This window comes from Mustela nivalis (genome assembly GCF_964662115.1).
Source record: "Mustela nivalis genome assembly, chromosome: 20".
In the NCBI taxonomy this organism is placed as follows: Eukaryota; Metazoa; Chordata; class Mammalia; order Carnivora; family Mustelidae; genus Mustela; species Mustela nivalis.
This window is the reverse complement of record NC_139039.1, coordinates 3,186,941-3,212,699: the sequence shown is the minus strand read 5'-3', so window position 1 is coordinate 3,212,699 and position 25,759 is coordinate 3,186,941. Positions and strand designations below refer to the sequence as shown.

The following is a 25,759-nucleotide window of genomic DNA, read 5'->3' as shown; positions in this document are numbered from 1 at the left end:
CTTCATCTTTGTCCAATCATAAGGATACAAAGGCATCTTTCAGAGTTATTATCTGTGAGATCAAAGTACTAGAGATGAGACACTGCCCTGTCATTGCAAGTCTGTGACCTAAGAGAGGGGTTTTTCTGTATGTCTTCTCGGGGACCTGTCTTGCTTGGGGGTATGTCATCATTTCATGCCTCTTTAAAAGGATTTTTTTTTTTTAAGATTTTATTTATTTATTTGAGAGGAACAGAGAAAGAGCACAAGCAGGGGAAGAGGCAGAAGGAAAGAGACACAGACCCCACCGAGCAGGGAGCCCAGTGCAGGGCTCTCTATCCCAGAACCCTGGGATCATGGCCTGAGCCAAAGGCAGACACTCAACCAACGGAGCCACCCAGGTGCCCCTGGAAGGATTTGTTTGACATGTACCCTCAGAAGGATTTATCAGGACATCACAGAAGAAAATTGGGGAGGAAGGTTTTATTCTGGTTTGTGATTTGTTTCTTAAATTTGAGCAGAATTGTTGCTTTGTTTTAATTTTTTTCTTAAGCAATTTTTAGATACTATCTCATTCACTGAAATAAAAAAATCAACACAGCAAATCCCTCCCAAGGAGATAAGAAATCTTGGGCCCTGGGAGGCACCTCACGGATGAAGGCAGCATCTCAGGCCTGTGGCCATCCCACCTGGCATTTGCAAGAGGGGCTAAGTATGATTCTGCTTAGTGGAGATTCTACTCTTTGTGGAGATGTGCCTGTAGTCAGTATTCTAGATTGTTCTTTGGGGGATTGGAACATAGCATATAGGTTATAATATTGTAATAATTTTAAATTTCCTGGGTGTGATTATTATATTATTATAATGTTACATAGGAGAATGCCCTGGTTCTTGGGAGATACTTCTCTTCAAGGGTAAAGTTGTCATGATGTGTGCAGCTAACTCTCAAATAGTTGAAAGCAAGCAGGCAAGCAGAACGTTAATACTTGCTAAATCTAAGTGAAAGATATATGGATACTTACATTATTCTTACATTTTTGAACGTTTGAAATTTTTCCAGATAAAAATATTAGGAAAATATATTATGAAAAAAATGAATTTTTTCATATATTATGGGAAAAAATGATCTATTTATATAATGGAATATAACTCAACAGTTAAAGAAAGGTGGTATCAGCAAAATGGTAAAATAAAGACCTCTGTAAATACTCTTAATAAAGCAATGAGAAAATTGCTAAAAATGGTCAGAATCAACTTTTTGAAGAACTCTGGAAATTAAACAAAGCTTACAATAATCTGAAAAATGTTTATCCAAGAAAAATGACTGAATTTTTGCGCAGCTTTAACCTGCCTTGTTCCCACCTTCTCCTTAGCTCTTCTGTAGCTTTGAAATCCAGTATCCCACAAGCACAGCAAGAGCCACATCCTGGCAGCCATCAGGGGCCAGCATGGGGCAGAAGCTCCTCTACAGTTTCAGAAAAATGTTGTGATGTGACCTATCTGGGGTTTTCTGGAAGACTCCACTCAGAGAGTTGTCTTTATTTAATCGACTCAGAGCTCTCCCAGCGGAAAAAGCCTTCCCTCTAAAAAACAATTATAGGAAGTCTGTAACTTTGTGGCTGCCTGAGGTAGTAGATAAGAGTTGGGGCAAACAACAGACTAACCAAAATGCTTAAAAAGTGAGGCTGAGGAGTGAGATCTCCACTGGGTTTTGAAAAGCTTGAATACCTTCCTGGGGATGTAGAAGGCCATGCTCACATTTAGAGCTATGGTCATCCTTAGGAAAAAGGTGAGCAGGCCCTAACTTTCACCTCTGGCTGACCTTGAGGCTTTGTGCAAGAAGTAAGTAAAGGCGAAGTTAAGCAGTTAACTACCTGGTTGAGTGTTGATGGCAGGCCCCAACATGTACACAAAATCCCTTGACAAAGATTTGGAGACTTATTGGTTCTAGACACTTAAAGAAATGTCTTCTAATCGTTGACTTACCACTAAGTTGTCACACTCAACAAAGAATACAGATTTTACAGAATTAGTTCAAGAAAGTCACTCTGAGAAACAAACTGAGGGTTTTGGAGGGGAGGGGTAGGGGGATGCGTGAGCGTGGTGGTGGGTATTAAGGAGGGCACGTATTGCATGGAGCACTAGGTGTGGTACATAAACAATGAATTTTGGAACACTGAAAAGAAATTAAAAAAGAAAAAAGAAAAAAAAAGTCACTAAAGCAAACAACAACAAAAAAGAGGAACAACAATAAACCCCGGGGGTTGGGGGGAGTTGATTCTCATTTCTAGGATTGCCACATTATATTATTTAAAATGTCAAGTTTTAAACAAAAAGTCAGAGATATACAAAGAAACAGAAAGTATGGCCCATGCACAGGAAACAATTCAATGATTAGAAATTATCCCTGACAGCGGTGCCTGGGCAGCTGATTCAGTTAAGTCATGATCCTGGAGTCATGGGATTGAGCCCTGCACTGGGCTTCCTGCTTAGTGGCGAGTCTGCTTCTCCCTCTCTCTTTGCTTCTCTTCACACTCGTGCTCTCTCTCTCACCCTCTCTCTCTCTCGCTCATTCTCTCTCAAAGAAGTAAATAAAATCTTTAAAAAAATTGTCCCTGAGGAAGCCCAGGTTTTGGACTTACTAGACAAAGAATTTAAATCAACTGTATTAAATATGTTGGAAAAATTAAAAGAAACCAGTTTAAAGACTAATGAAAAGTATGAGAACCAAGTCTTGGCAAATAGGACCATGTCTTACCAAATAGAAGCAGAAGTTATAAGAAAAGAGCCAAATGGAAATTCTGGGGTTGAAAAGTACAGTAACTAAAATGAAAAATGCACTAAGGTGTGCTGAATATCTGGTTTGGACCGGCAGAGGAAAGGATCTGTGAACTTTAAGGTAGGTCAATTGATGTGATGAGATTCAAGAAACAAAAATGCAGGGCGCCTGGGTGGCTCAGTGGGTTAAGCCTCTGCCTTCAGCTCAGGTCATGATCTCAGGGTCCTGGGATCGAGTCCCACATCGGGCTCTCTGCTCAGCGGGGAGCCTGCTTCCTCTCTCTCTCTGCCTGCCTCTCTGCCTACTTGTGATCTCTGTCTGTCAAATAAATAAATAAAATCTTTAAAAAAAAAAAAAGAAACAAAAATGCATAAACACATGAATGCATAAACTATGAATATTGGAACACTGGAAAAATAAGATAAAATTTAAAAAAATAAAGAGGAATGAAGAAAATGAACAAACCTCAGAGACTTGCAGGATAGCATCAAGCATGCCAATATAGACATTAGTGGGAGTTCCAGAGGAGAGGAGGGAAAGGGGCAGACAAAAATTTGAAGAAATAATGGCTCCAAACTTCCCAAATTTGTTGAAAAACCTGAATCTACACATCTAAAAAGCTCAACAAACTTTGAACAGGGAAATTCAAAGAAATCCACAGTAAACATGTGATAACCAAATAGTTGAGAGACGAAGACAAAGACAAAGACAGAATCTTGTGAGTGGTAGGAGCAAAGCACTCATTGGATACAAAGGAATCTTAATAAAATCGGTAGCTGATTTCTCATCAGAAATAATGGAGGCCAGAAAGTGGGATGATATATTCAAAGTGCTGGAAGAAAAACATTCAACCAAGAATTCTATATTCAGCAAAACCATCCATCAGAAATGAAGGGGATATTAAGACATGCCCAGATAAGTAAGAACTGAGAGACTTCATCACTAGCCTGCCCGCCCCACAAGAAGTACGAAAAGAAGCTTTTGAGGCTGAAATGAAATGGTACTACACAACCTCCAATTCTTTTGAAGAAACCAACAGCTGAAGTAAAAGTAACTATTTCCCTATTTATAGGGTATAAATGTATTTTTTGTTTATAACTCTTTATCTCTTATCTGCTTGAAAAACTGCATAAAACAAGGTTCATAAATCTGTATTGGTAGACACAGATATCATTTTAATATGATAACAGCACAAAGGAGGGGAGAGGGAACGGAGGACCATAGTTTGTACACTGTCGAAAATAGGCATTTCTTCAAAAAGAAATGGAAAATCTGAGTAGATCTAGAACAAGTAAATGGATGGAAACAGTAATCAGAAAACTTCCCCTAAAGGGGTGCCTGGGTGGCTCAGTGGGTTAGGCCTCTGCCTTTGGATCAGGTCATGATCCCAGGGTACTGGGATCGAGCCTCACATCAGGCTCTCAGCTCAGTGGGGAGCCTGCTTCCTCCTCTCTCTCTCTGCCTGCCTCTCTGCCTACTTGTGATCTCTATCTGTCAAATAAATAAATAAAATCTTAAAAAAGAAAGAAAGAAAGAAAACCTCCCGTAAAGAAAAGACCAGGCTCAAATGGCTTCACTGCTGATTTCCACCAGTCATTAAAGATGAATTAATGCTGGTGCTTCACCAACTTTCACAATTTAGAAGAGGAGGGAATACTTCCCAACTCGTTCTATGAGGGCAGTATTATCCTGATACCTTAACCAGGTAAAGACCAAGAAAAGAAAACAGATGTAGAAATTAGAGATGTAGAAATCCTCAACAAAATACTAGCAAACTATATCCAGCACTATGTAAAAATGATTTTATACCATGACTAAGTAAAACTTATCCTAGGAATGCAGGGTTGACGCAATATACGAGATTCAATCAATGTACTACGCAAAACTGCATGACCATCTCTGTCCATGCAGTAAAAGCATTTGGAAAAAAAAGGGGGGTTACTGTATTCTGGATATTTCAGATAAGTGGACTCATGTAGTATATGATGTTTTGTGTCTGGCTTCTTAACTTAAAATAATGATTTCAAGGTCATCCACACTGTAACATGTGTTAGTCATTCACTACTTTTTATTTTATTGTTTTTGATATGACTGTAAATGGGATTATTTTCTTAATTTCTCTTTATGTAGAAACACAACTGATTTTACATGTTATTTTGTATTCTGACACTACTGAATTCATTTATTGGTTCTAACAGATTTTTGGTGAAGTCTTTAGGTTCTCCTATATGTAAGATCATTCCATTCAAAGAGATAATTTTACTTCTTTCTTTCTGATTTTGTCATATATGGCCTTTATTATGTTGAGGTACATTCCTTCTATATCTGATTTGTTAAGGGTTTTTATCATGAAAGGATGTTGAAGCTTGTCAAATGTTTTTTCTGTGTCTTTTGAAATGATCATGTGATTTTCAACTTTCCTTCTGTTAATGTTGTATATCATGTTTATTAATTTGCAGCTGTTGAACTGTCCTTGCATCTCAGGGATGAATCCCACTTGCTCATGGTGTATGTTCCTTTTATTTATTTATTTGTTTATTTGACAGACAGAGATCACAAGCAGGCAGAGAGGCAGGCAGAGAGAAAGGAGGAAGCAGGTTCCCTGCCGAGCAGAGAGCCCGATGTGGGACTCGATCCCAGGACCCTGGGATCATGACCTGAGCCGAAGGCAGAGGCTTTAACCCATTGAGCCACCCAGGCGCCCCGTGTATGTTCCTTTTAATGTATTAAATTTGGTTTGCCAATATTTTGTTGAGGATTTTTGCATCTGTGTTCGTCAGGGAGATTGGCCCATAGTTTTCTTTTCTTATAGTGTCCTTATCTGGCCTATCAGATAATGCTGGCCTTGTAAAATGAGTTTAGAGCTATTCCTTTCTCTTCGGTAATTTGGCAGAGTTTGAGAAGGATTGGTATTAATTCATCTTTAGATGTTTGGTAGAATTCACTCACGAAATCGTGTGGTCCTGAGGCTTTTATTTGTGGGAGAGGTTTGATTATGGATTCAGTGTCCTTGCTCATTATTTGTCTATTTAGATTTTCTATTATTTTATGATTTGGTCTTGGGAAGTTGTATATTTCTAGGAATGTATCCATTTCTCTTAAGTTATTCAATTTGTTGGCATATAATTGTTCATAGCAATCTCATGAGATTTTGTATTTCTGTGGTATTAGTTGTGATGTCTCCTCTTTTGTTTATAATTTTATTAATACCTCTTAAATCTGTCTTAGATGGTCTGGCTAAAGTTTTATTCATTTTGGTTATCATTTCAAAAGAAACTTGCTGAAACAGAGTTGTATAAGCTGGCTTGTATAAGCTCAGAATCTAGAAAATTCTAAATTATTTAAGATGCCGTCTATGAAAAGCTGCCTGAGAATACGTTTAATTTTAAATTCTTGATCCTATTCAAGTGTTTTCAGTAAGTAGAACTTATAAGCAATTTCAATATTTAGAGCTGTTAGATTTAGATTTTTAAATTATACATTGAATGTAATATGGATTTGTATGTAAATTTTTAAAGTATTTTTTTTAATGAAGGATTATTGTGGGAAGTGCCACATAAAGGGAATTTCCTTATAATGGTGGAAAGAAGTCTGTATGAGAATAAATCACATTAGACAACAAGATCTTTTATCATTTTCAATCCGGCAATTCTGGGAAATAAAGTCAATTAGAGAAATTAAATCTCCAGTAGAAACAGTAGCTTTCTGAGGTCATTATAACCTCTAGCAGAATAATTGTATATAACTTGGAGGAGTCCCTGTGCACTAGCCTTATTATATAAAAAAGGGGAGTTGAATGAGAAACTTGAGAGTTTCATCAGTCAGTAACAATTCAAGAAGAAAAGAAGAATAGTGAGTACTCATGGGGCCTATTCTGGAGTCATAGCTGGAAATTGCATAGTATAGAATCTAGTGCCCTCACTCTACCATGAAGAAGGCCCATTTTCCTTACCAGGCCATTACTTTAGACGTGCCACTACATGTTACAGTTCTTTGTATGGGATAAATTAAATATTTCAAACTAAATTGTATCTCCTTTTTCTTAGCTCTCATTTCTTCCCTTACTCTGTATTTGCCATCTTTCTAAAAGTGTGGGTTTGTGTCTATCCTTAGAAATCTGTAGGTTGGGGACACTTTCTGCTGATGTATGAGGGGTTCCCCAGTCCCCCCCAAGGGAAGAAGGAGGAATCGTGGGCAGTCCCCCCAACAGTGAAGGTCTGAGATACACCTCAGCTTTTCCTGTGGCTTTATCCTCCATTCATCCAATGCTTACCGATCACCCACTATATCCCTGTGTGTGTCACTTACTATATATTGTGCCAGATAATCTCTGGAGATTACAAAAGGGGGGAGTCACCCCTGCCCCCCCAGGATTTATAGCCTGTAAGTCAGCCAGTACATATCTGTACAGGCAAAGGCACAAGAAGGCACCAGGCACAGGAGGACAGAGGGAGGACTGGGCAAAGTGCCAGGGACCCCAACTAGGCCCTTCAGTCTGCAGCAAGACCTAAGAGGTGGTGATACTTGTCTCGGGTTGTCAAGACTGAGTGGGGTTTCTGTGGGAGAGGGTGGAGAAAGCATATTCCAGGAAGGGACCCTGGGGCCGAGACAGGAGGCACACGCATACCATCCGTGACCATTGCCTGGATGGTCCCTGGGGGTTGTCCAGGACAGAGGACAAAACAGTGTCCTTGCCTGGGCACCTCTGTGGCACATTCCCAAACCCACCACCACACCTCCTTGGGGGCAAATCAGGGTTTTGTGTTGAAGCGGTCCTTGCTTTTGCATGGCTCTGCTGCCCCTTCCTCCACTGTTTCCTACACAGGGGAGCAGGGCTGCTCTGGCCAGTGAGCCAATCCCCTGCCCAGCGAGTGAGCAGCATTTCTGAGTGAAGCCGGCGAGCGTGTGGTGGGAGGGGCCCGGCCATCCTGCCGAAGCCAGTTTCTCTTCATCCTTTTGTGCCCTCAGCTCTGGGGCTGGTGCTGATGAGGCTGAGGAGGGAGGAAGATGTCCACTTGCCAGGCCCAGATGTTTGACAGCGTATTAATCTCTCTGTTCTGGAAAAGAGAGAAAGGGAAGTAGTTCCCATTGTTTTTCTGTTGTTTCCAGCTCAGCTCTCTGTTCGTAATAGAAAATACCTGTTAATTATCTGAGGCCCTTCCTGACAGCAGAGAGGAGAGCATGGGGTTCGTCCAGAGCCTGGTCAGTTCTAAGAAGGGCCTAGGCTGAGTGATGGAGAGGGAGGGCAGTACCATTACCCTCTGCAGACAGACTCACAGCTGAGCCCGGGGACCTGGCAGGCACCCTGGGAACCACAGACGGACGACGAAGTTAGCCCTGGGCCTTCTCCAACACCTGCGAGTGGTGAATGGTGCCTCCCAGACCAGCCACGACTCTGTCCCCACCCCGCCCCGCCTCTGCTGTGCCCTCACGTCCAGCTCTGTGAATCAGGCCTTCGGCGCAGAGCCGCCGTCTGTATGTCTGCTGGCCGGCCGGCAGGAGCAACGCGTGTCTCCTGCTGGCCGGCGCTGGTCGGGGTGGATGAGCTGGGTGCGGGAGCCTTCTTTGCATGAGCCTGGGCCCCCACTGGGCCACGGGGCAGCTGGGCAGACAGCCGAGTTGGGTGCCCACCCTGCCCCTTTCTGCATGGCCTGTGGGTGCCCTGAGAGGGGCCTGGAAGAGCCCATTTGGAGATTGGGTAGCGCCTGGACAGAACATGGATTGTCTCATCCTTGTAGAGAACTTCGCTGAAGAGAGAGGAAGCAGATCGCCTTTCACTTTGGGGCCACAGGGAGGGTCCATCGGCGTCCGTGCTCCTGAATTCCCTTTCTCTAGAGGCAATATGTTGAAGCCTGGAAATTATGTTTTAAGATTTTCTAAAAAAGTTCTTCCAGATTAAGGTCATCTCAAGCACGAGGCACAGTGTCCTCCTCGCTCCTTTCCTTTCCCTGGGGGCTCCGAGTGATGGACGAGCCCCACCCCCCGCTTCCTCCGCCCCCTGCCCTTTGCTGCCAAAAAGCAGCTCAAGCCAGGGTTGGGGAAATTTAGAGATAGAACAAACTTGATTAACTTACACGTTGGGTAAGTGTAGATATCAAATTGCCACTGTCCCCTCTGAGTTTATAGTACTCAACTGTCTTTCCACCATTCACGCCATGGTCTCTAATGCTGTTACCTCAGTTTCTGGTGCTGCCTTGTGTTCTTAAATATTCAACATGACTTAACTTTTGTAAAAATTTGATATATGTGCACAAAGGACCGTAGGCTGTTCCAGGAGGGAAACTGGGCTGTTCCTTTAAGAGGAACTGCATTCCTCTTCCTCTGGTGAAAGTTGCTTGCTGTTGTTCAAATAGAGCATTTTTGTATTTGAACTCTCTAATGGTAGAACCTGGAAAACCTGGAAAATGGTGATCCTGAAGAAAGAAGGCCTTCCTGCTCTGCCAACTAGCTAATGCAGATATCCCTGCATTCTAGGAGGGTCCCCAAGTCAAGAAAGAGAACCATGACTGGCTGTTAGAAAAGATGAGCCCCAGGAATGTGGCTAAGTCCTATGAGACCTGGGAAGAGGCTTCCTTAGATGAAGAGGGGAGAATCCAGGTCCCTCCCAAGGGTAAAACTTTCCTGAAAACTGCCCAGACAGGGCAGGGAGAAGTGGGCTGAGCTTGACTTGCAGGAGCGGAGCTGTGGAAGCCTCTAGCAGGTGTGGACACGGCTGCAGAGGCCACACTCCACCTGCATGTGTCTTTGCAGCAGGGAGGTGGCCTGGTCCTCATCAGGGCCAGGCCAAGCATGAGGAGGCCCCAGAGCATGACTTCAGTGCCACTCACAGAAACTATGACCCGGGGGCCACCTCCCTGGGGCACACAGGAAGGGGCGGATCCCTCCACAAGTAGAGCCCTGCCTAACCGAATGCAGAATCCCAGAGAAACAGAATTTGAGGGTGGAAAGGGCCCTTTGGGCAATGAGGAACCTGAGGCAAGAGAAGTGAAATGACTTTCCCCAAATAGATGAGAGAGCTGGGATAAGAGCCATTTGTCTGCTGACGTGTTTCCTCACAGACATCTGCTGAGCACCTAGTGGGTGTGGGCGTGGCTCCGGGCCCCGGATCCAGGTTTGCTGACGCCGACGCCCGTGCTCTCCCAGTCACCAGCCCTCCTGCCCTGATCTAAATCTGAAAAGCCTGTCTGGCACTAGATTCAGACAAGGTTGGGCCCACAGATTCCAGGAAAAAAAAACCCCACCCCAGTCCCAGATTTGAAAGAAGATGTTGCGTCAGGAAAGGGGTAGCGGAACTAGTTCCACTCAGCTGATTAAATGACCAGGTATAAGCACAACCTCACGTTTGAAAAGTTTCTGACTCTGTTTTTGTGTTGACTTTCACCCAAGAGAGTTCCTTGGCATACAAACTTTGAAACGGAAGTGGGTTTTTATATGTTTTGAATACCTCAAGATTAGAGAGGCATTAGGAGAGGGCAGTGGGTGGAGGGGAGAGCCCAGGCTGTGGAAACAGGAACCATGATGAAAAGACGGGGGGCATGAGCCAGAAAAGAAGATTTGTCAAAGGCCAAGGCCGCCTGCTGCACAGGCAGGGTTAGGAGCTGGACCAGGACTCAGAGTCATTCCCTAGTTCTGTCTGGCAGAAGACAACTCCTGTACCACTAGGTACCACATGAATTCTTGGAACTTCTGCTCAAGACATGCCCCATTTCAGAAGGTTCTGGTGTCCCTGGGAAAGAAGAGCCAAATGAAGAAATGTCTTGCTTGGCTTTACCACCACAGGCCTGGGAGTCCTTGCCGGGGCTGAGGACAGAGAGAGCTGATGCTTACAAACCACTTTATGCTCTTGGCAGCATTGACCTAACTAGTAGTGCTCTGAGTAGTTAAGGGAGGTGCTATTATTCCCATTGTGCAGATGAGGCAACTGAGCTCTCACGATAAACAGGGCTGGCCTAGATCCCAGAGTTAATCTATAGGAGATTAAGGCTGTCTGGGACAGCCTTAGTGATATGAATCCAAGTCTGTCATTTTTTCCTCCCATACTCTCTTGCTTTTCCTGAAGATGGGAAGGAGTCCAGGCTTAGATGTGTTTGGGGATAGACATACATCAAGACCGTCATGCCTGGTCTCGAGTCACATAAAGATGAGAAGATACCAGGTGGGTCCATTCCGGTGTGATTTTGTTTCTTTAGCTCAGTGGTTTCATTCAGGTGGCTTGGGAGGCATGGAGATTGTCCTGGGTTCTGTTCACCCAGTCTCCACTGGTTCAAGTTTCTCTATCATAGATAATGTCCATTAGCTACAACAGTACACTTTTCACTGTCGGGAAATTGCTAGAGAAAGAAGAAATAAGTTGGTGCTAAAACCTTCCTGAGTGTTCTTGGTACCTTTAATCTCAGGGAATTTCCAGTGAGTCTGGGTCATTCTGTATCTTCTTGGTAATCTCAGTGTCTTCATGGTTACAACGCCTACGTGGCAAGATGTGGATGGGCCCTGGACTTGTGTTTCCCAGGGGAGTCTGTCCGCCTGGGCATGTGAACACATGAGTGACTGTATCTGGTCTTCCCTTTCAGAGCTGCCAACTTCAGGAATTTTACCTTCATCCAACTGAACGGAGAGTTTTCTCGGGGAAAGGGCCTTGATGTGGGAGCCCGCTTCTGGAAAGGAAGCAACGTCCTTCTCTTTTTCTGTGACGTCGACATCTACTTCACCTCCGAATTCCTCAATACGTGCAGACTGAACACACAGCCAGGTGAGGGTCTCTGGAGGCGGCGCTTCCCTTTCTCTCCCCCGTGGTGGTGTTAGCTCTGTCACATCACATGCGTTCCTTCACATCTTCCTCAGCTCTCTTGCTTCTGCACTGGCGCCATTTTACCCCAGAGGGAAGGAAAATCATCTGGTTTGATTTCTCCTTTGATGTCAGTGTGGGCCTGTCAGCCACCACAAGTCTGAGGCTCCTCGTGCTAAGTTCCAGTCTGTAACCCATTTTCCGTTTTCAGCAGGGAAGGCGGCCCACACAGGAGAAAGTGTGGCGGGAGGAAAGGGGCTGGAAAGCTGTCTGAAACTGAAGGGAGAAGAGGGGCTGTAGGCATGCACTAAGGGATATCAGAGAGGCTGTCTGTCTGGTCTAGGTGCGCAGAACTTCTAAGATGTGATTTAGGGTTGAATGATAAGAAAAGGAAAAGTGGATGGAAATACCTGGGATATTTCGGAGGGCTGAATAGAAGCCAACCAGCCCAATAGTTCCGTCTGTTGCTTTAGGGGAATGTTTGTTTCCTGGTTTGCAGGGAAGAAGGTATTTTATCCGGTCCTTTTCAGTCAGTACAATCCCGGCATAATATACGGCCATCCGGACGCAGTGCCTCCCTTAGAACAGCAGCTGGTGAGTAATGATCCGCAGGGGCCCTTGTGTGGCGCTGGGTCCTCTCTTTCATTACCAGGGGCACCTGACCATGAGTAAAGGTGAGTGGAAATCTGTGGATTGATTCCCATAGTAATTTTTAAGTTTGGCATATGTTCTGGCCTTTGCTCCCAGCACCTTGTTCATTAAAAGTGCTTGCAATATTTAAAAGCGGAAGATAAATAGGAACAGTACCTCATGGAAGGTAATTTCACACCTTCGTAGTTTTCTTACATGGGTTTGGGAAACTAGGATTATTGCATTACGGATGCAGCACATTTTCTCTTTGTTATTACAAACGCTCCCAGGTAAGGAGGGTGACGGATGGCAAATGGAAGCCAGAAGGGGGTGACTCTCCCCAGGTCACATGGCGAGTGAGTCAGTGGGGGAGTGAGGACCAGATCCAGTGCCCGCCCCTCATGCCACCATTCCCACAGATCACAGTCCCGCTGGGCCTTGGTCACCAGCAAGGTGGCTCTTAAAGGAAAGCTGGAGGGGCTTCTCTGCTAAGATCGTAGCTGCGCAGGTCACGGAGAGTGGAACACACGGCCACCAAGGAGCTCTGGAGGCTGAGTGGTCTTGGTGGCAGTGGTGGTGGCAGCAGTGAACCCATTTAGCAGAGAAGCCGTGCGGGCCACAGGAGAGAGTCTCTGGAACGCATGTAGATATGCCCTTCTGAGATGAAAGTCCCCATTATTGTGTGTCACCCCCAACTCGGATGGTGACCTTTTCCGGCAGAGAGATGAGCTGAGTGAGTCTAAGGCTGCCTTCCCGCTCAGGCTGAGTATCAGGAGACCACTGACCTTGGGCTGTCAGTTCTTCACCACCTTGAGCATTTCTTCTGTTTCCTCTGGAGGCAAAGCCGTGTCTCTTCCCACGAAGTGCATCTTAGGGTGGGGAAGGGAGATCTGCTGTGTGAACGTGAAGGTGGGAAGGAACCGAGTCTCTCGTGCTTCTGTGCAGTGGGAGGGTAAGTTGATTTTCATTGAAAACATGCGTTCTTTGAAATTCTCTTGGAGGACCAATTCTGTCCTGAAGCTTCCAGAGTAGCAAAACCTGTTCTCTCCAGCCCCATCCTCCAGTAGACCTCTGGCAGCTGTTACCGTGATCTTCTCCAGAAGATTTCAGCTTGGGTTCCCTGAGGCTGGATGGGGTGGACTCCTCACCCATCCAGCATGGTTCCCTTCAGGCCCATGTTGCGCGGCACGGGAATAATACAGTTCTCTCCCCCGCGCGGTGGAATTCCAGCACCAGATACGCCGAGTATCTGTCGACGTAACTGTGTGTGTGTGTGTGCTGCTGTGTATGTCGCCACAGAAAGTGTTTTCCATTCCCCAAGAATCAGTTTTTATCTGCTTGAGGGTGAGATCGCTTCTGTTGAGACACAGACCTTCTTGTTTCCCTTCCCTGAGTTCTGAGCTTAAAATAGGGTTTCGGGGGGGAAAAGGGATACAGGATTTATTTTCTTTCAACCTACATTCCTTTGGTTTTAAATAAAGTGCTTCTTTATGTTTAACATCAAATGTGATTAATGTTTTCAACTTCAAACTCATAAAGGTCCTATTTGCTTGCAAAGAATTCTTTTCATTTCACACTTTAAAAGTTTTATCCTTGTGTTAGCATTCCTGCAGAGAAGCAGGTGCAGCGGGAAATGAGAGGTGTGATACGGTTCAACCAGTTTCTTGGACCCCTAGAATTAATGGACAAGCAGAAGCAGAACTCAGATCGCCGTGTCCATAGCTAGAGCCTTGGAATTATCCCGCAACTGGGGACCTTTACTTCCAAATAGACCTTAGAGCTTTCCTAGAGCATATATATCTGCTATGCTAGGATTCAGTGTTCATGAGGATTCAGTCCAGAGAAACACAGGGTTCTCATCCACAAAAGGAAAGTGTTGATTATGTTTGTTATTGGATGAGCCATTTCTGGAACACTTGCTACCTGCAGAGAACTAGACTGGACATTCTGGAGGAGTCGGAGGAACTGAAACAGTTTCATATGCTCGGCAGTGACTGGAGAGGTCACTTTACTCTCTCGTTTTTGTAGACTTGCCCAAGATCCCACAACCAGCTAGTAGCAGAACTCAGGCCCAGAGCAGGATCTCCTTACCCTAGTGCACTGAAAGACTTTGGATCTAGATGAGGGCTGAAATATAAAGGAAATAGGCTGACAAAAATTCCAAGGGAGAACATCAAGCTACAGAAATTCATATAATGGAGACAGAATGTGTAGGTCCTGAGAAGGTACAAAATAAAAAGAGATGGTTAGGAACCGTGAATTAGGAGGGACTTCCTAGCAAGGGTTCATTTTGTCTCCGTTGTGAAAGATCTGAGATCTACAGATACTCTGGAGAGCCACCCTTGGAGTACATCTGTCTCAAGGTGGAGGGAGGATGCAGGTCCAGAAGGGAGCTATGACAAGAAGGACTCACGGATGCAAACACAAGACGAGTGCTCAAGCAGCCCCGTAATTATGACCTCCTGAGTGCCCCGTGCTGGTCACTGCTGTTTGATAACACTTTGTCTTCAGACTAAAGCTGGAAGCCACATGCCTGGTGTGTGTGTGTGTGTGTGTGTGTGTGTGTGTGTGTTTAGACTACTTGTTTCTTTACTTTTGAGTACAGACCATTAATAATTAGAAGTATGTGAAACCATGGGATTTTATGCTAACATTTAATTTCTTGAGTTGTAAACCTGAGATAAAACTTGCTCATGCTTTAATGAAGAAACAGCTCAGAGATCAAGGAATGACTCTGATTTAAATAATTATTGGGGCTCCTGGGTGGCTCGATGGGTTAAAGCCTCTGCCTTCAGCTCCGGTCCTGGTCTCAGGGTCATGGGATCAAGTCCCGCATAGGGCTCTCTGCTCAGCAAGGAGCCTGCTTCCTTCTCTCTCTCTGCCTGCCTCTCTGCCTACTTGTGATCTCTCTGTCAAATAAATAAATAAAATCTTTAAATAAGTAAATATAAATAAATAAATAAATAAAATCTTTAATAAATAAATAAATAAAATAAGTAAAATAAATAAATAAAATCTTTAAATAAATAAATATATATATATAAACTGTAGACATTCCACTTTCCCGGTTCAAGCCTTTACTCATACTGAGGCCACCGCGGGAGCCTCCTGCCACCTCCCCCCATAGACCCTCTCCCTCCCATCATCCCGTCTTTCCGGATACATTTGCAAAACACAGATTAATCCCATTTTAAGTCATCTTTTGTGGCCCAAAGCCAGTGGTGTGCTAGTAAATGTGTAACAACGCACTCCCGCACTCCCGGAAAGGAGGGGGGAGAAAAAGCCCTGATTCATCTTGTTGGCCATTTTCTGCGCCATCAGTGCCCCCACCGCAGCCGGGGGGGCGGGGCTGAGCCGCGGAGCTCCTGAGGCAGGCAGAGACTCACAGGGTCCTGGGGAGCTGGGTGGACCCGCACAGCGCTGCGGCCTTGATGCCTTGTGGGGACTAAGTGCTCCCCACGCTGACTCTGACACTGATGACCGAGGAAAAGGCTGCAAACCGCAGCAGCAGGTGCGCAGTCCCCAGCTTGACAGATGCCCCCCTCAGCTGCTCTGCCAGGTGAGCATCCCGCGCCGCTCCAGCTTCCTCCTCGGGCCCTCTCCTCACCCGGGGACGTCCTCAGTGCCAGAAGCCCCAGTCCACCCTGCATCATTGAAACCCAGCGACTTGGTGCTACTCTGTCCAGTGTGTGAGTGGCACTCCATCCTCTCTGATTCTGTCTCCTCCCTGTCCCCCCTCTTCCGAGAAGTATTGCACCACCAACCTGCTCAAATGTCTGAAGTTTGCTGACTGGAACAGTTCATGCTTTTAGTCTGTTTTTCTATATTTGGGAAGCAGGCGCTCACTGCGGACCGAGACTAGTGTGAACAGATGCCATCCGCAGGCTTTCGGAAGCCAGCTCGGTGCCCGCTTTATTTCGTGGGATAGCCAAGAAGGTGAAGAGGCCTTATTCTGCTCACTTCTCTGAGGAAAACCTGCAGCTCAGAGGCATAAGTCGTTGCCTGGATTGCTGAGTGGGATTGCTGATGGGGACAGGGCCGAGGGTGCTGAGTGGCCTTGCTTCCAGAAGGGCGTAGTCTAGCTTTCCGTGTAGATTCCTAGACCAGAGAACCTGGAGGATTCCTTTTCCAGTACGATACCCTTCAGAAGACACTTTATTCTTTTCAAGCAGGCCCCAGTGAAAGACTTGTGGGGAAATGTGGGTTAATACAAATCTTGGAGGAGGTGGCCTTTGACCCGTTCTGTGAAAGCTGTGCCTCCAGAACAGTGCATTTCTCAAGAAATGGAAAGGCTCCCAGCAATCCTGGTGTCTGTCTGGGCTCAGCCACCATTGGCTGACTTAGCTCGGACAGGCCAGGCTACCTCCACACTGTAAGGCCCACGTATGCCCCACGCAGCCTCTCTCTGGGCCCACATAATGAGGAATGTATGATGCGGGGGCAGGGGACACCCAGCTCAGCCCCTGAAGCTCAGGGTGCCGGCTGCTCACAGGCAGGATGGGCTGTGTAATCGGCGTGGCCCAGTACACAGTGAAAATGCAGGGCCCTGGCTCTGGACTTAGCAAGAATTTCAAAAGCACGAAAGCAGGCACGGCACCCTCTGAGCGCGGGGCCTGCGGGCTGCACGGGGTGTGTACCGCGGGCACTGTGCGTGAATGCGAGCCTGGGCAAACACGGCCTCGGTGCTTCGTAGGCTCTCTTTGATTTAGAGGAAATACTCGGCCTGAGTATTTGTTATTTATTTTATTTCAGGGCCCAGATTGCTTCGCGGGCAGTTGTCCAAGTCAGCACCATTAAACCAACAGGCGCGGACTGCCTCCCGGCTCCCCGCGCAGCTGCGGGACGCCGCCTTCCCACATCTCTGGGGAGAGACACCGATTTGTGCTTTGTGCTCTGGTCCCTATAGAAAATAATCACCCCCGTCACGTGAATTGCCCACAGAGCTGCGGGTCTGGAAGCTTCCTGTGGGAGAGCGGGCTTGACAACTGTCCTTTGTGGTGTGTTCCTGCCCTGCAGTGCTCTGCTGAGATCTAACTAAGGTGGGGGGAGAAAGGGGGCTGCAGGGAGTTGAGAGGAAGCCAGCCCTTGAGAGAGATTTTTTTAAGTGAGGATAGCACTTGAAAACCGATAGGTGAAATTCAGGACGGATGTTTTTCTTTTAACATACAATCTTTATCTGAGGGTGTCTTCCTCCTCTGTTGTAGTAAACATCATTGGTATCTGTCTTTTCAAAGTTCGAACAGAGCAGGGGAGCTTCTTGTGCCTGGGGTCGAGGCTCTAAGCAGGAGAGCCGTCTGCTCAGAGCCCAGGAAGGTGAAAATGTTTTAGTCTGTTCCTCCAAAGCCCCACAGTTCTTTTCCCACTGGAATTCCTAGGCCTTTGCTGACCCACTAAAGAATTCTCTGCTGGAACCCTGTCTGTTTCCACTGGCATGGAGCCTTCTCTGCCCTAGGAGGGCTCCTCATTCTCTATTGGAGGAGCATTTATGGAGTACCTCTGTGTGCTGGACCTTGATCTGGGGGTTGTGAAGGAGTCCAGGGCCCTGGGCTGACCTTCACTAGCAGTGGTAGGAAGGACAGAAAAGAGAGGAACAAATGCCTCAGCAGGACAATTTCAGAGAGCTGTGAGTGTTACAGAGAAAAGAAACCAGGTGACGGGTTAGAGAGTGACGTGGTGGTGACAGGGGTGGGGGTGTGTGCTGACACTGGCTGGGAGGGTCAGGATGACTGCTCTAGGCAAGTGACATGGGAGCAGAGCCCAGTGGTGAGCAGGGAAAAGGTGACCCAGGCCAGGGGTCTGCAAGTGTCTGGCATCAGGGACCTGGGAGCCTCGTGTGTTCGAGGGGTGGACTAGGAGGAGATTCTGCACGAGGGGGTGAGGTGGACGAGGCAGGCAGGGGTCAGGTCACGTAGGACCCTTGCAGGCTAGAGGTTTTCTCTGGGTTTTATTCTAACTGCATTAGTGAGAATGCAATTAAAGCGCCTCAGGGTTTTAAATTGGAGCGTGCTGTGATCCGATACACGTTTGAGAGGACTCACTCCCAGCAAGGCCAAGGGCATGGTGCCAGGGACTTGGCACAGCTGTGTGTCACAGAGCCTGTCAGAAGCAAACCCCCTCTCGCCCTGATGTCCTAGGCCATGGGTAGGGTGCAAGCCAACTCGTGTCCACCAAGGGCTCAGTTTCAAGGAGCATTTCAGATAGTGGCTTTTTCTTTCTTCTTCTTTTTTTAATATTTAATTTATTTATTTGACAGAGATCACAAGTAGGCAGAGAGGCAGGCAAAGAGAGAGGAGGAAGAAGGCTCCCCACTGAGCAGAGAGCCAGATGTGGGACTCGATCCTGGGACCCTGGGATCATGACCTGAGCTGAAGGCAGAGGCTTCAACCCACTGAGCCACCCAGGCACCCCAACATAGTGGCTTTTTCTGGCTTGCCAACTTTAAAGCCAACGTTAATAAGTGTTTACAGAGTGCGTTCCCCAGCTCATAAATCAGTTTGTGTCTGTCCCACGGTCCCCAGGTGTGAGGGTCCGTCTTGACCTTGTTCAGCCTTGCCGGGCACCGCATGCACAGCCCGTGTCTGGGGTGACCACCTCTTGCAATCCTTCTTGTCTTTCCTCCCAAGCCCTGGCCCATTGTTCTTCCTGTTTGGGGCGTCCCTGCTTGGAGTCCAGGTACACCTCAGCCAAATGCTTGATGTTTGGTTACTGGCCCTTGTCTTTGACTCCATTTTTATCCAGAAGCTTAGAGGACTCGTCTGTTTGTGTCCTTGCCAGCAGAAAGGATATTAAGCCATTAGCTGCACCAGAAACCATGTACCTGGTATGAAACAGAAACTGTTTTAAAAAAAATGACTCAGTGGAGATTTCCCCAAACTTTCCTTCCCTGCAAAATCTTTCCAGTTGATACTAATGAAATTGCCTTGTCACTTGGGAGCTATTGGATAACGGGCCTTTGTTCCAGTTGGAGCACATCTGCGGGGACCACACCGACTGACAAAACCTCTCTCGGTCCTTGTTCCCCCGGCGGCCCTGACGCGTGTGTGTTCCCTCAGCCCAGCCTCTGCAGAGGCTGTAGCGGAGATAAGATGGTTTCATGGATCACAGAGCCAAAGAATTCTTGAGTTCACAGTCCTTCCACGAGCCATATATGGAATATAATTGAGGCTTTGGGGGACGTAACTTGGAACTTCGGGAAGGTGGAAGGGCAGTGAGGCTAGATGTTTGGATGGTGGAGCTGGAAGAGACCTTAGCGGAGATTTAGCTCCACCTCCTCTTTTATTTTATTTCATTGTAAAAGATTTTGTTTATTTGAGAGAAAGAGAGAAATAGCGAGAGAGCACAAGCGGGGGGAGGGGCAGAGGGAGAGGGAGCAGCAGGCTCCCCGCTGAGCCTGGAGCCTGATGTGGGACTCGATTCCAGGACCCTGAGATCATGACCTGAGCTGAAGGCAGACGGGTAACCGACTGAGCCACCCAGGGGCCCCTTACTTATTTGTTTTTATTTTGGGGGTGGCGCAGAAGGAGGGAGAGAGAATCGTAGGCAGACTCCATGCCCAGCATGTGGCCCCATGTGGGGCTTAATCCCAGGACCCTGAGATCATGACCTGAGGTAAAATCAGGAGTTGGATGCTTAACAGACTGAGCCATCCAGGCGCCCCTTAACCTCCTCATTTATAGGAAAGGAAATAGAGGCTCAAAGAAGTGAGGGACCTGCCTGCGGCAGAGAAGCTAGCCGGTGGTCAAGCTGGAAGGAGACACTGCTATACACGGTCTCTGACGAGCAGCGAAGGGAGCCAGACCTGGGCGGGCGGAAAACGCAGGAATCCCAGTGGAAGGGGACCCGGTTCGGCCTGGCCTCCCTTTCCCTTCCCCAGGAGGGGACTTTCTCCCCTAAGCACCTATGTTAATCTCAAGAATAAAGAACTATTAAGCTCTCAAAACAAGCCCTGGAATTACCTCAGCCAAAAATTTAAACTAACATTTTAAAAAGTCTTGCTGCTTTAGCAAATACACTGGAAATTTCCCTGCAGAGTGAGAGACTGAGTGGGACCTGGCCCTGCTCTTTGGAGACGGTCACCGCTTGGATGGCCTCTTGGTAGCCCTGCTGCTTGGCACTGCCACAGATGTTTTGGGAGCAGTTTGGTTTTAAAATAGTTTAAAGATGAATGGACAGAGTCTCTCTTCAGAACCTGGACTCTTGGTGCCCTTTACCTCGGCAAGGGAGAGTTAGCAGAGCTGAAGCAACCCAGCAACTTCTCGGGTTTTCTTTTCATTCCCCGAGGGAGTCCTGTGTGTGCCCTGTGCCAGAGCAGCTGAATTTCGAGTTGTTCTCTCTCCCTTTTCTCCACTTCCTGAGCCCTTTGCTGGCTCCCTGCCCGGCCCTGTGTGAGGGGCCGAGGCCTCCAGTTCTCTCTGGCACTGGTGTTGGGCCAGACACGTAGGTGGCTTTTCCATGGCACCGCTCAAAAACTGGCTCTCCTGGTTTGTTTTTGAGAGAGAGAGAGAGAGAGAGAGAGAGAGTGTGTGTGTGTGTGTGTGTGTGTGTGTGTGTTTTCATGCCTACACCCTAGAAACATTCCAGCCAGAGGTGCCAAAAATCACAAGGCCCATTTGGGAACCCGGGAGTTCAGTGTATCCCTAACCATCCACAGGGACTCAGATCCATCTGCATTTCCCACAGGAGGTCGTGGGGCGGCTTCTCGTCGGGTGGGCTGGGCTCCCTGTTGAACTGTGCTCACACGAGTGTGGGACTGCTCTCTACCTCTGCCCACTCGGTCCTCCCCTCTCAAATGACAGTGCTCTCCCTGCAGGTGATAAAGAAGGAGACTGGATTTTGGAGAGACTTTGGATTTGGGATGACCTGTCAGTACCGGTCGGACTTCATCAATATAGGTAAGAGGCACCGACTGGCGGCAAGTCTGGCCTCTGCTGCCACCCAGAGGCCATGAGCAGCCCGGGAGGGAGTCGGGGCAGCTCCCCAGGAGTCTGAGGGCAGAGGTAGTGCCATTTTTTAAGAGGCCCTTCCTCCTCAGGGCCTTGGAGGCTGGACCAGGATGAGGCTTGGGCGTGCGTCGACACACGAGCCCCTCTGATCTCCACTAGACCCGCTCAGTTACCCCAAATGTGGCACACAGTCTGAGGAAAAAGACTGTTGTCGCAGAAAGGTGGCTTCAAAGCAAGTCTCCCCACCCTCCCCGCCCCCCAACCCCCAATGCCTCCTTCCCACCTGGTTCTGGCTCTGGTTCCTCTCAAGCAGAACATTCTGGGCCTCCATGGTAGTAGCAGAATTCACTGAAAAAAAAAATAAGGACAACACGGGGAATTTGGGAAAATCACATACTGGAAAGGGTTGAAATTTCTCTCTGCTGAAACTTCGAAAATTCTAGGTACTACTATAAGCTCCAGATGAGTGTATAGTACCTGTCAACACACACACACACTCAGAGGTTCCCAGAGCACTGAGAGGAAAGGCCCTTAGGTTGCAGCTGAAAAGGGCAAAGGGACCACACAGCAAGTGAGGGATGTAGGATGAGAACAGAGCGTTTCCTGTTCCCCTTGGAAATACTACCCCACTTCCCACAGCAGAACCTCCTCCTGTGCCCTGAAACAGAACAAAATTGTGGATCATACGTGACTAGGATATGAACGAATAAGGCAGAAACTTTGGTCTTGTGCTCAGGGGGTCAAAGTGGACCCGGCTTGGAGTCAGGGTAGCCCTGCCCTCACAGAGCATGGAGACTTCCATCCCCACCCCCACCCCCATAGGCCCTTTCTAAAGCAGGTTTCCATTTCGAGAAACTCTGTTTCCTTGTTCTTTGTACAAGGAAAGATTATTTTGTGATGATGTAGGTTTATCAAATTTGAATGGGAATGGTGGGAATGGTAGGCTGGTGAGGACGCTCTTCCTCCATGAGCCACTGATGGGACCTCAGAATCTCTGGGTCACATCTGGACCCCGATCTTTCTTTGCCATCTTGTATTTATTTGCAAGCATCTTACTTTTGCACCTTCTATTTAAGAAGTTGTGATGATGTTGATGATAATAAATCAGTTACAGCTAAGCAAGCACTGCCCCTCACATGACTATGTCATTTGGTTTTGACATTTAGTTCATTTCAGGATAAAGAAACCACAACTCAAGAGAGGTGAAGTGGCCAACCCCAGGCTCCAGTTCCAGACCCCTGAGTCAGTATCACACCTGCCTACCATGGGGAGGAACACAGATCACTTGCATACAGAGCCCAGCTGAGGGCAGGCTGCAGGTTTCCCCCCCGGATGACCCCTCTGGGCCCCGTGATGGCCTTGATCAGAACAGCACAGCTTGGGGGCTGCATGGTGGCTCTGATGAAAGGTGTTGAGGATGACGTCACTGTTTCTCTAGGAGTTAAATAAATCTCCTAGGTGAGAGAGGAACAGTGACAAAAAGGGTCAAGTCTTCTCTGGTTCTCTTTGGTTCGCGGTGGGCTTCAGGTTAAGAAAAGACATGAGGCATCTCTGTTTACAAAGATGAGTGTGGAGGGGACCATTACTCACTTCGATAGAGTCCACTCTGAAGCGAGGCCAGATTTTCAGAGTAGAAACTCTGCACAGCGAGGCCAGTCCCTTAAACATGACTCCATCACTGGCCTGGGGGTGGACAGAGCTTTTGGGACCATTTCGGTCCATGAGAGGCAGAGTGTTTTGTGGGACATCATTTTGTTCACTTGGATCCCGCTACCTTTTCAGGGGGCGAGCCCCCGCTTCCCTGTCTGAATGACAGGAGGCCACATGCAAACAGAAACCAGAATTTTCATGGGAAGGTTTCAAGTAGAAAAGGCAGGCGGCTGCCGTTCCTCATGGGGCGGCTCAGGGGGCTCGTTCTAGAAAGCAGGCAGGTACGGGAATGAATGCCCTTTGCAGCATTGGGAGCTCCGGGAGCTGGTGCTCGTGGCCTCCACTGCCGCGAAGTCCTGCGTTCAGGATTTCTGAATCCTCTTTCCCCAACGGCCCTGCTCCGCATTCGGAGGGGCAGGCAGCGAGACGTCTCCCCTAAATGATGCTTCTCTCCACGCACAGTGCGGGCTGGTGCAGAGGAGGGCGGCGAATCGAGATGTGGTGGGGCTGTGCGGCTGGCTTCAGCGCTGTGCTCTCTCCCGACAGGCGGCTTCGATTTGGACATCAAGGGCTGGGGCGGAGAGGACGTGCACCTGTACCGCAAGTACCTCCACAGCAACCTCATCGTGGTGCGGACGCCGGTGCGCGGGCTCTTCCACCTGTGGCACGAGAAGCACTGTGCGGACGAGCTGACCCCCGAGCAGTACAAGATGTGCATGCAGTCCAAGGCCATGAACGAGGCGTCCCACGGGCAGCTGGGCATGCTGGTGTTCAGGCACGAGATCGAGGCTCACCTTCGCAAGCAGAAACAGAAGACAAGCAGCAAAAAAACATGAACTCCCAGGCCTAGACCTGGGGAGATGCTTTCGTTTTTCCCTTTCATGATTACCAAACACGGGGCTGTGACAAGGAAGAGGTTTCCCTAAAGGGAAAAAAAAAAAAAAAAAAAAAGAATTTGACTGATTGTAAAACAGAGGAGGGGAGAGAGCCTCTGATTTCTCTCTGCTTATTTGGCTGGACTTAACAGGAATTAAAATCTCCCACTTTGCGTGCAAAAGTGGCCCAAAAGCATCCTGTTCCGGTGTCAGACAAAGCCAGAATGATTGTGAGGTTATGAGCCCAAAGGCGTGGAGATTTTGATTGTGTTCACAACAGTGAGAACTGTTGTCTTTTGTACTCATTGAAATAGTTATGAATTAAGACCAGTTTTATAAAAAAAAGTTCTTTGGAATGAGAGGCAAGCACGTGTCTCCCCATAGGAATGACGACAGGGGAAGGGCTCTAGGGCCGGGGAGTGCTGGTGAGATTCGGAGATACACTCATGGCTGTCCTTGTGAGTGTATTAAGCAAAACCAAATGGACTCAAAAAGAAAAAAAAAAAAAAGAAACTATTGCATTATTTTTATCCAAGATTAACCAAAAATAATCTGCTCATTCTTTTTGTTATAGTTTTAACCATCCCCACTTCTTAATTTTATTTAAAAAATGCACTTTTTTTGGCTTATGAGTTATATTCTGCTTATTTAATTAGCAATTTTCAAGCCTTACTAAGAGAGCACAAGTTAGCATAAATTTTTATATCTTTTAAGAAGATACTTGTAGGTGTATTATGAGAACTTCTAGTTCAGATCGAGCCCCAGATCCAAGGACACGCCGCGTGCTGATCCCGTCAGACACCGGATGTCAGACGTCGGTCATGCGGAAGTCACGGTGTGGGGCTACTGGTACATTGAGACAGAGCTACGTTATCCGAACTGTTTCCCAAGAGGAGCAGCTGAACACTGGAGGGAAAGAAAGATATACCTCTTCCCTTCACAGAAACGGAAACTCGTTCAGACTGGTCATATCTTGATTTGTTCAAAAGTCAGAAAACACATTTTCTCCTCAGGAGAACTGTGGACCACTTTCTTACCTGTTTAAATAAACCAAAGTATACTGTGTGAGCCAAACTATCTTTTTTCAAAGCAGGGTGCTCTTCCTGGCGGCTGGCTTTTATGAAAAGAAGTGCAGAAAAACGAACTTCGTGGAAGATCACTGCATCTGCCAGAGTCCAGTGGGAGGAAGGTTTTGCTACAAGTTCGCCCACCCCCGTCTAGGGGAAAGTAACAACTATTTTTTAAATGAAACAGTTCTACTTAGTTGCCAAGATGCTTCTGAAAATGGCATTTTATTACAGTTTCCAACTATTAAAAAAATACAGTTAATAACATTGAGTGGTTTCTATGTTCATGTGAAAATTATTTATTTATTAGCCAGCACCAGATGCATGAGCTAATTATCTGTGATTCCTTGCCTTCTGTTTGCCCACAGTCAACTCATTGTTTAAAAGCTTCAAGAACATTCAACCTGTTCGTGTGTTAAAAAAAAAAAAAAGCATTGTATTGATTTGCACTGGTACTTCATAAAATTTAATTAAAACACAGGACGTGAATGGAAGGTGGCATTGGACAGCTAATAAAATATGATTTGTGGATCTGATTCCTTCTTGGAGCAAGAATGCCATGGCTTTAGTTTGGGGGAAAACATTTTTAATGTGCAAAGACCAGAGTTTCTGCTACAGACATTTTGGGCAAGATCATTCTTTGTTGGGGACGGGGCTGTCCTGTGCACTGTAGGATATTTAGCAACATCTTTGGCCTTCACTCATTGGGACCAGGGTGTCTACTACAGACATTTTGGGCTAGATCATTCTTTGTTGTTGGGTGTGTGTGGAGGGGGTAGGCTGTCCTGTGCGCTGTAGGATGTTTAACGACATCTTTGGCTTTCACCCACTGGATTCCAGGAGGATCTCTCACCTCGGTTGACAACCGAAATGTCTCCAGTCATTGCCAAATGTCCCCTGGAGGGAGGGTACCAAACCACCCCCCTGCTGAGGACCACTGGTCTAGAAGGACAGAACCAGGAGGAAAAACCTGGCTCTTAATACATTTTACTTGTCCTTTCTGGTGAGAAGAAATTGAGAAATGATTTCTAACTGGGTCTCATATTTTCCCA

At 47.0% G+C, this 25,759-nt stretch overlaps 1 protein-coding gene across 16 annotated transcripts in view; it reads left to right on the top strand.

The window, feature by feature from the left end:
- CSGALNACT1 (chondroitin sulfate N-acetylgalactosaminyltransferase 1) overlaps positions 1-25,243 on the top strand; it is a 339,942-nt gene extending 314,699 nt beyond the window's left edge. For all 16 annotated transcript variants that reach the window (XM_082715176.1, XM_082715181.1, XM_082715190.1 and 13 more), the window contains 4 exons: positions 11,329-11,507; positions 12,043-12,137; positions 20,983-21,064; positions 23,312-25,243. In XM_082715176.1, coding sequence (XP_082571302.1) covers positions 11,329-11,507; positions 12,043-12,137; positions 20,983-21,064; positions 23,312-23,601 — 646 coding nt within the window. In that variant the 3' untranslated portion in view covers positions 23,602-25,243. The remainder of the gene's footprint in view (positions 1-11,328; positions 11,508-12,042; positions 12,138-20,982; positions 21,065-23,311) is intronic.
- The last annotated feature ends 516 nt before the right edge of the window (positions 25,244-25,759 follow it).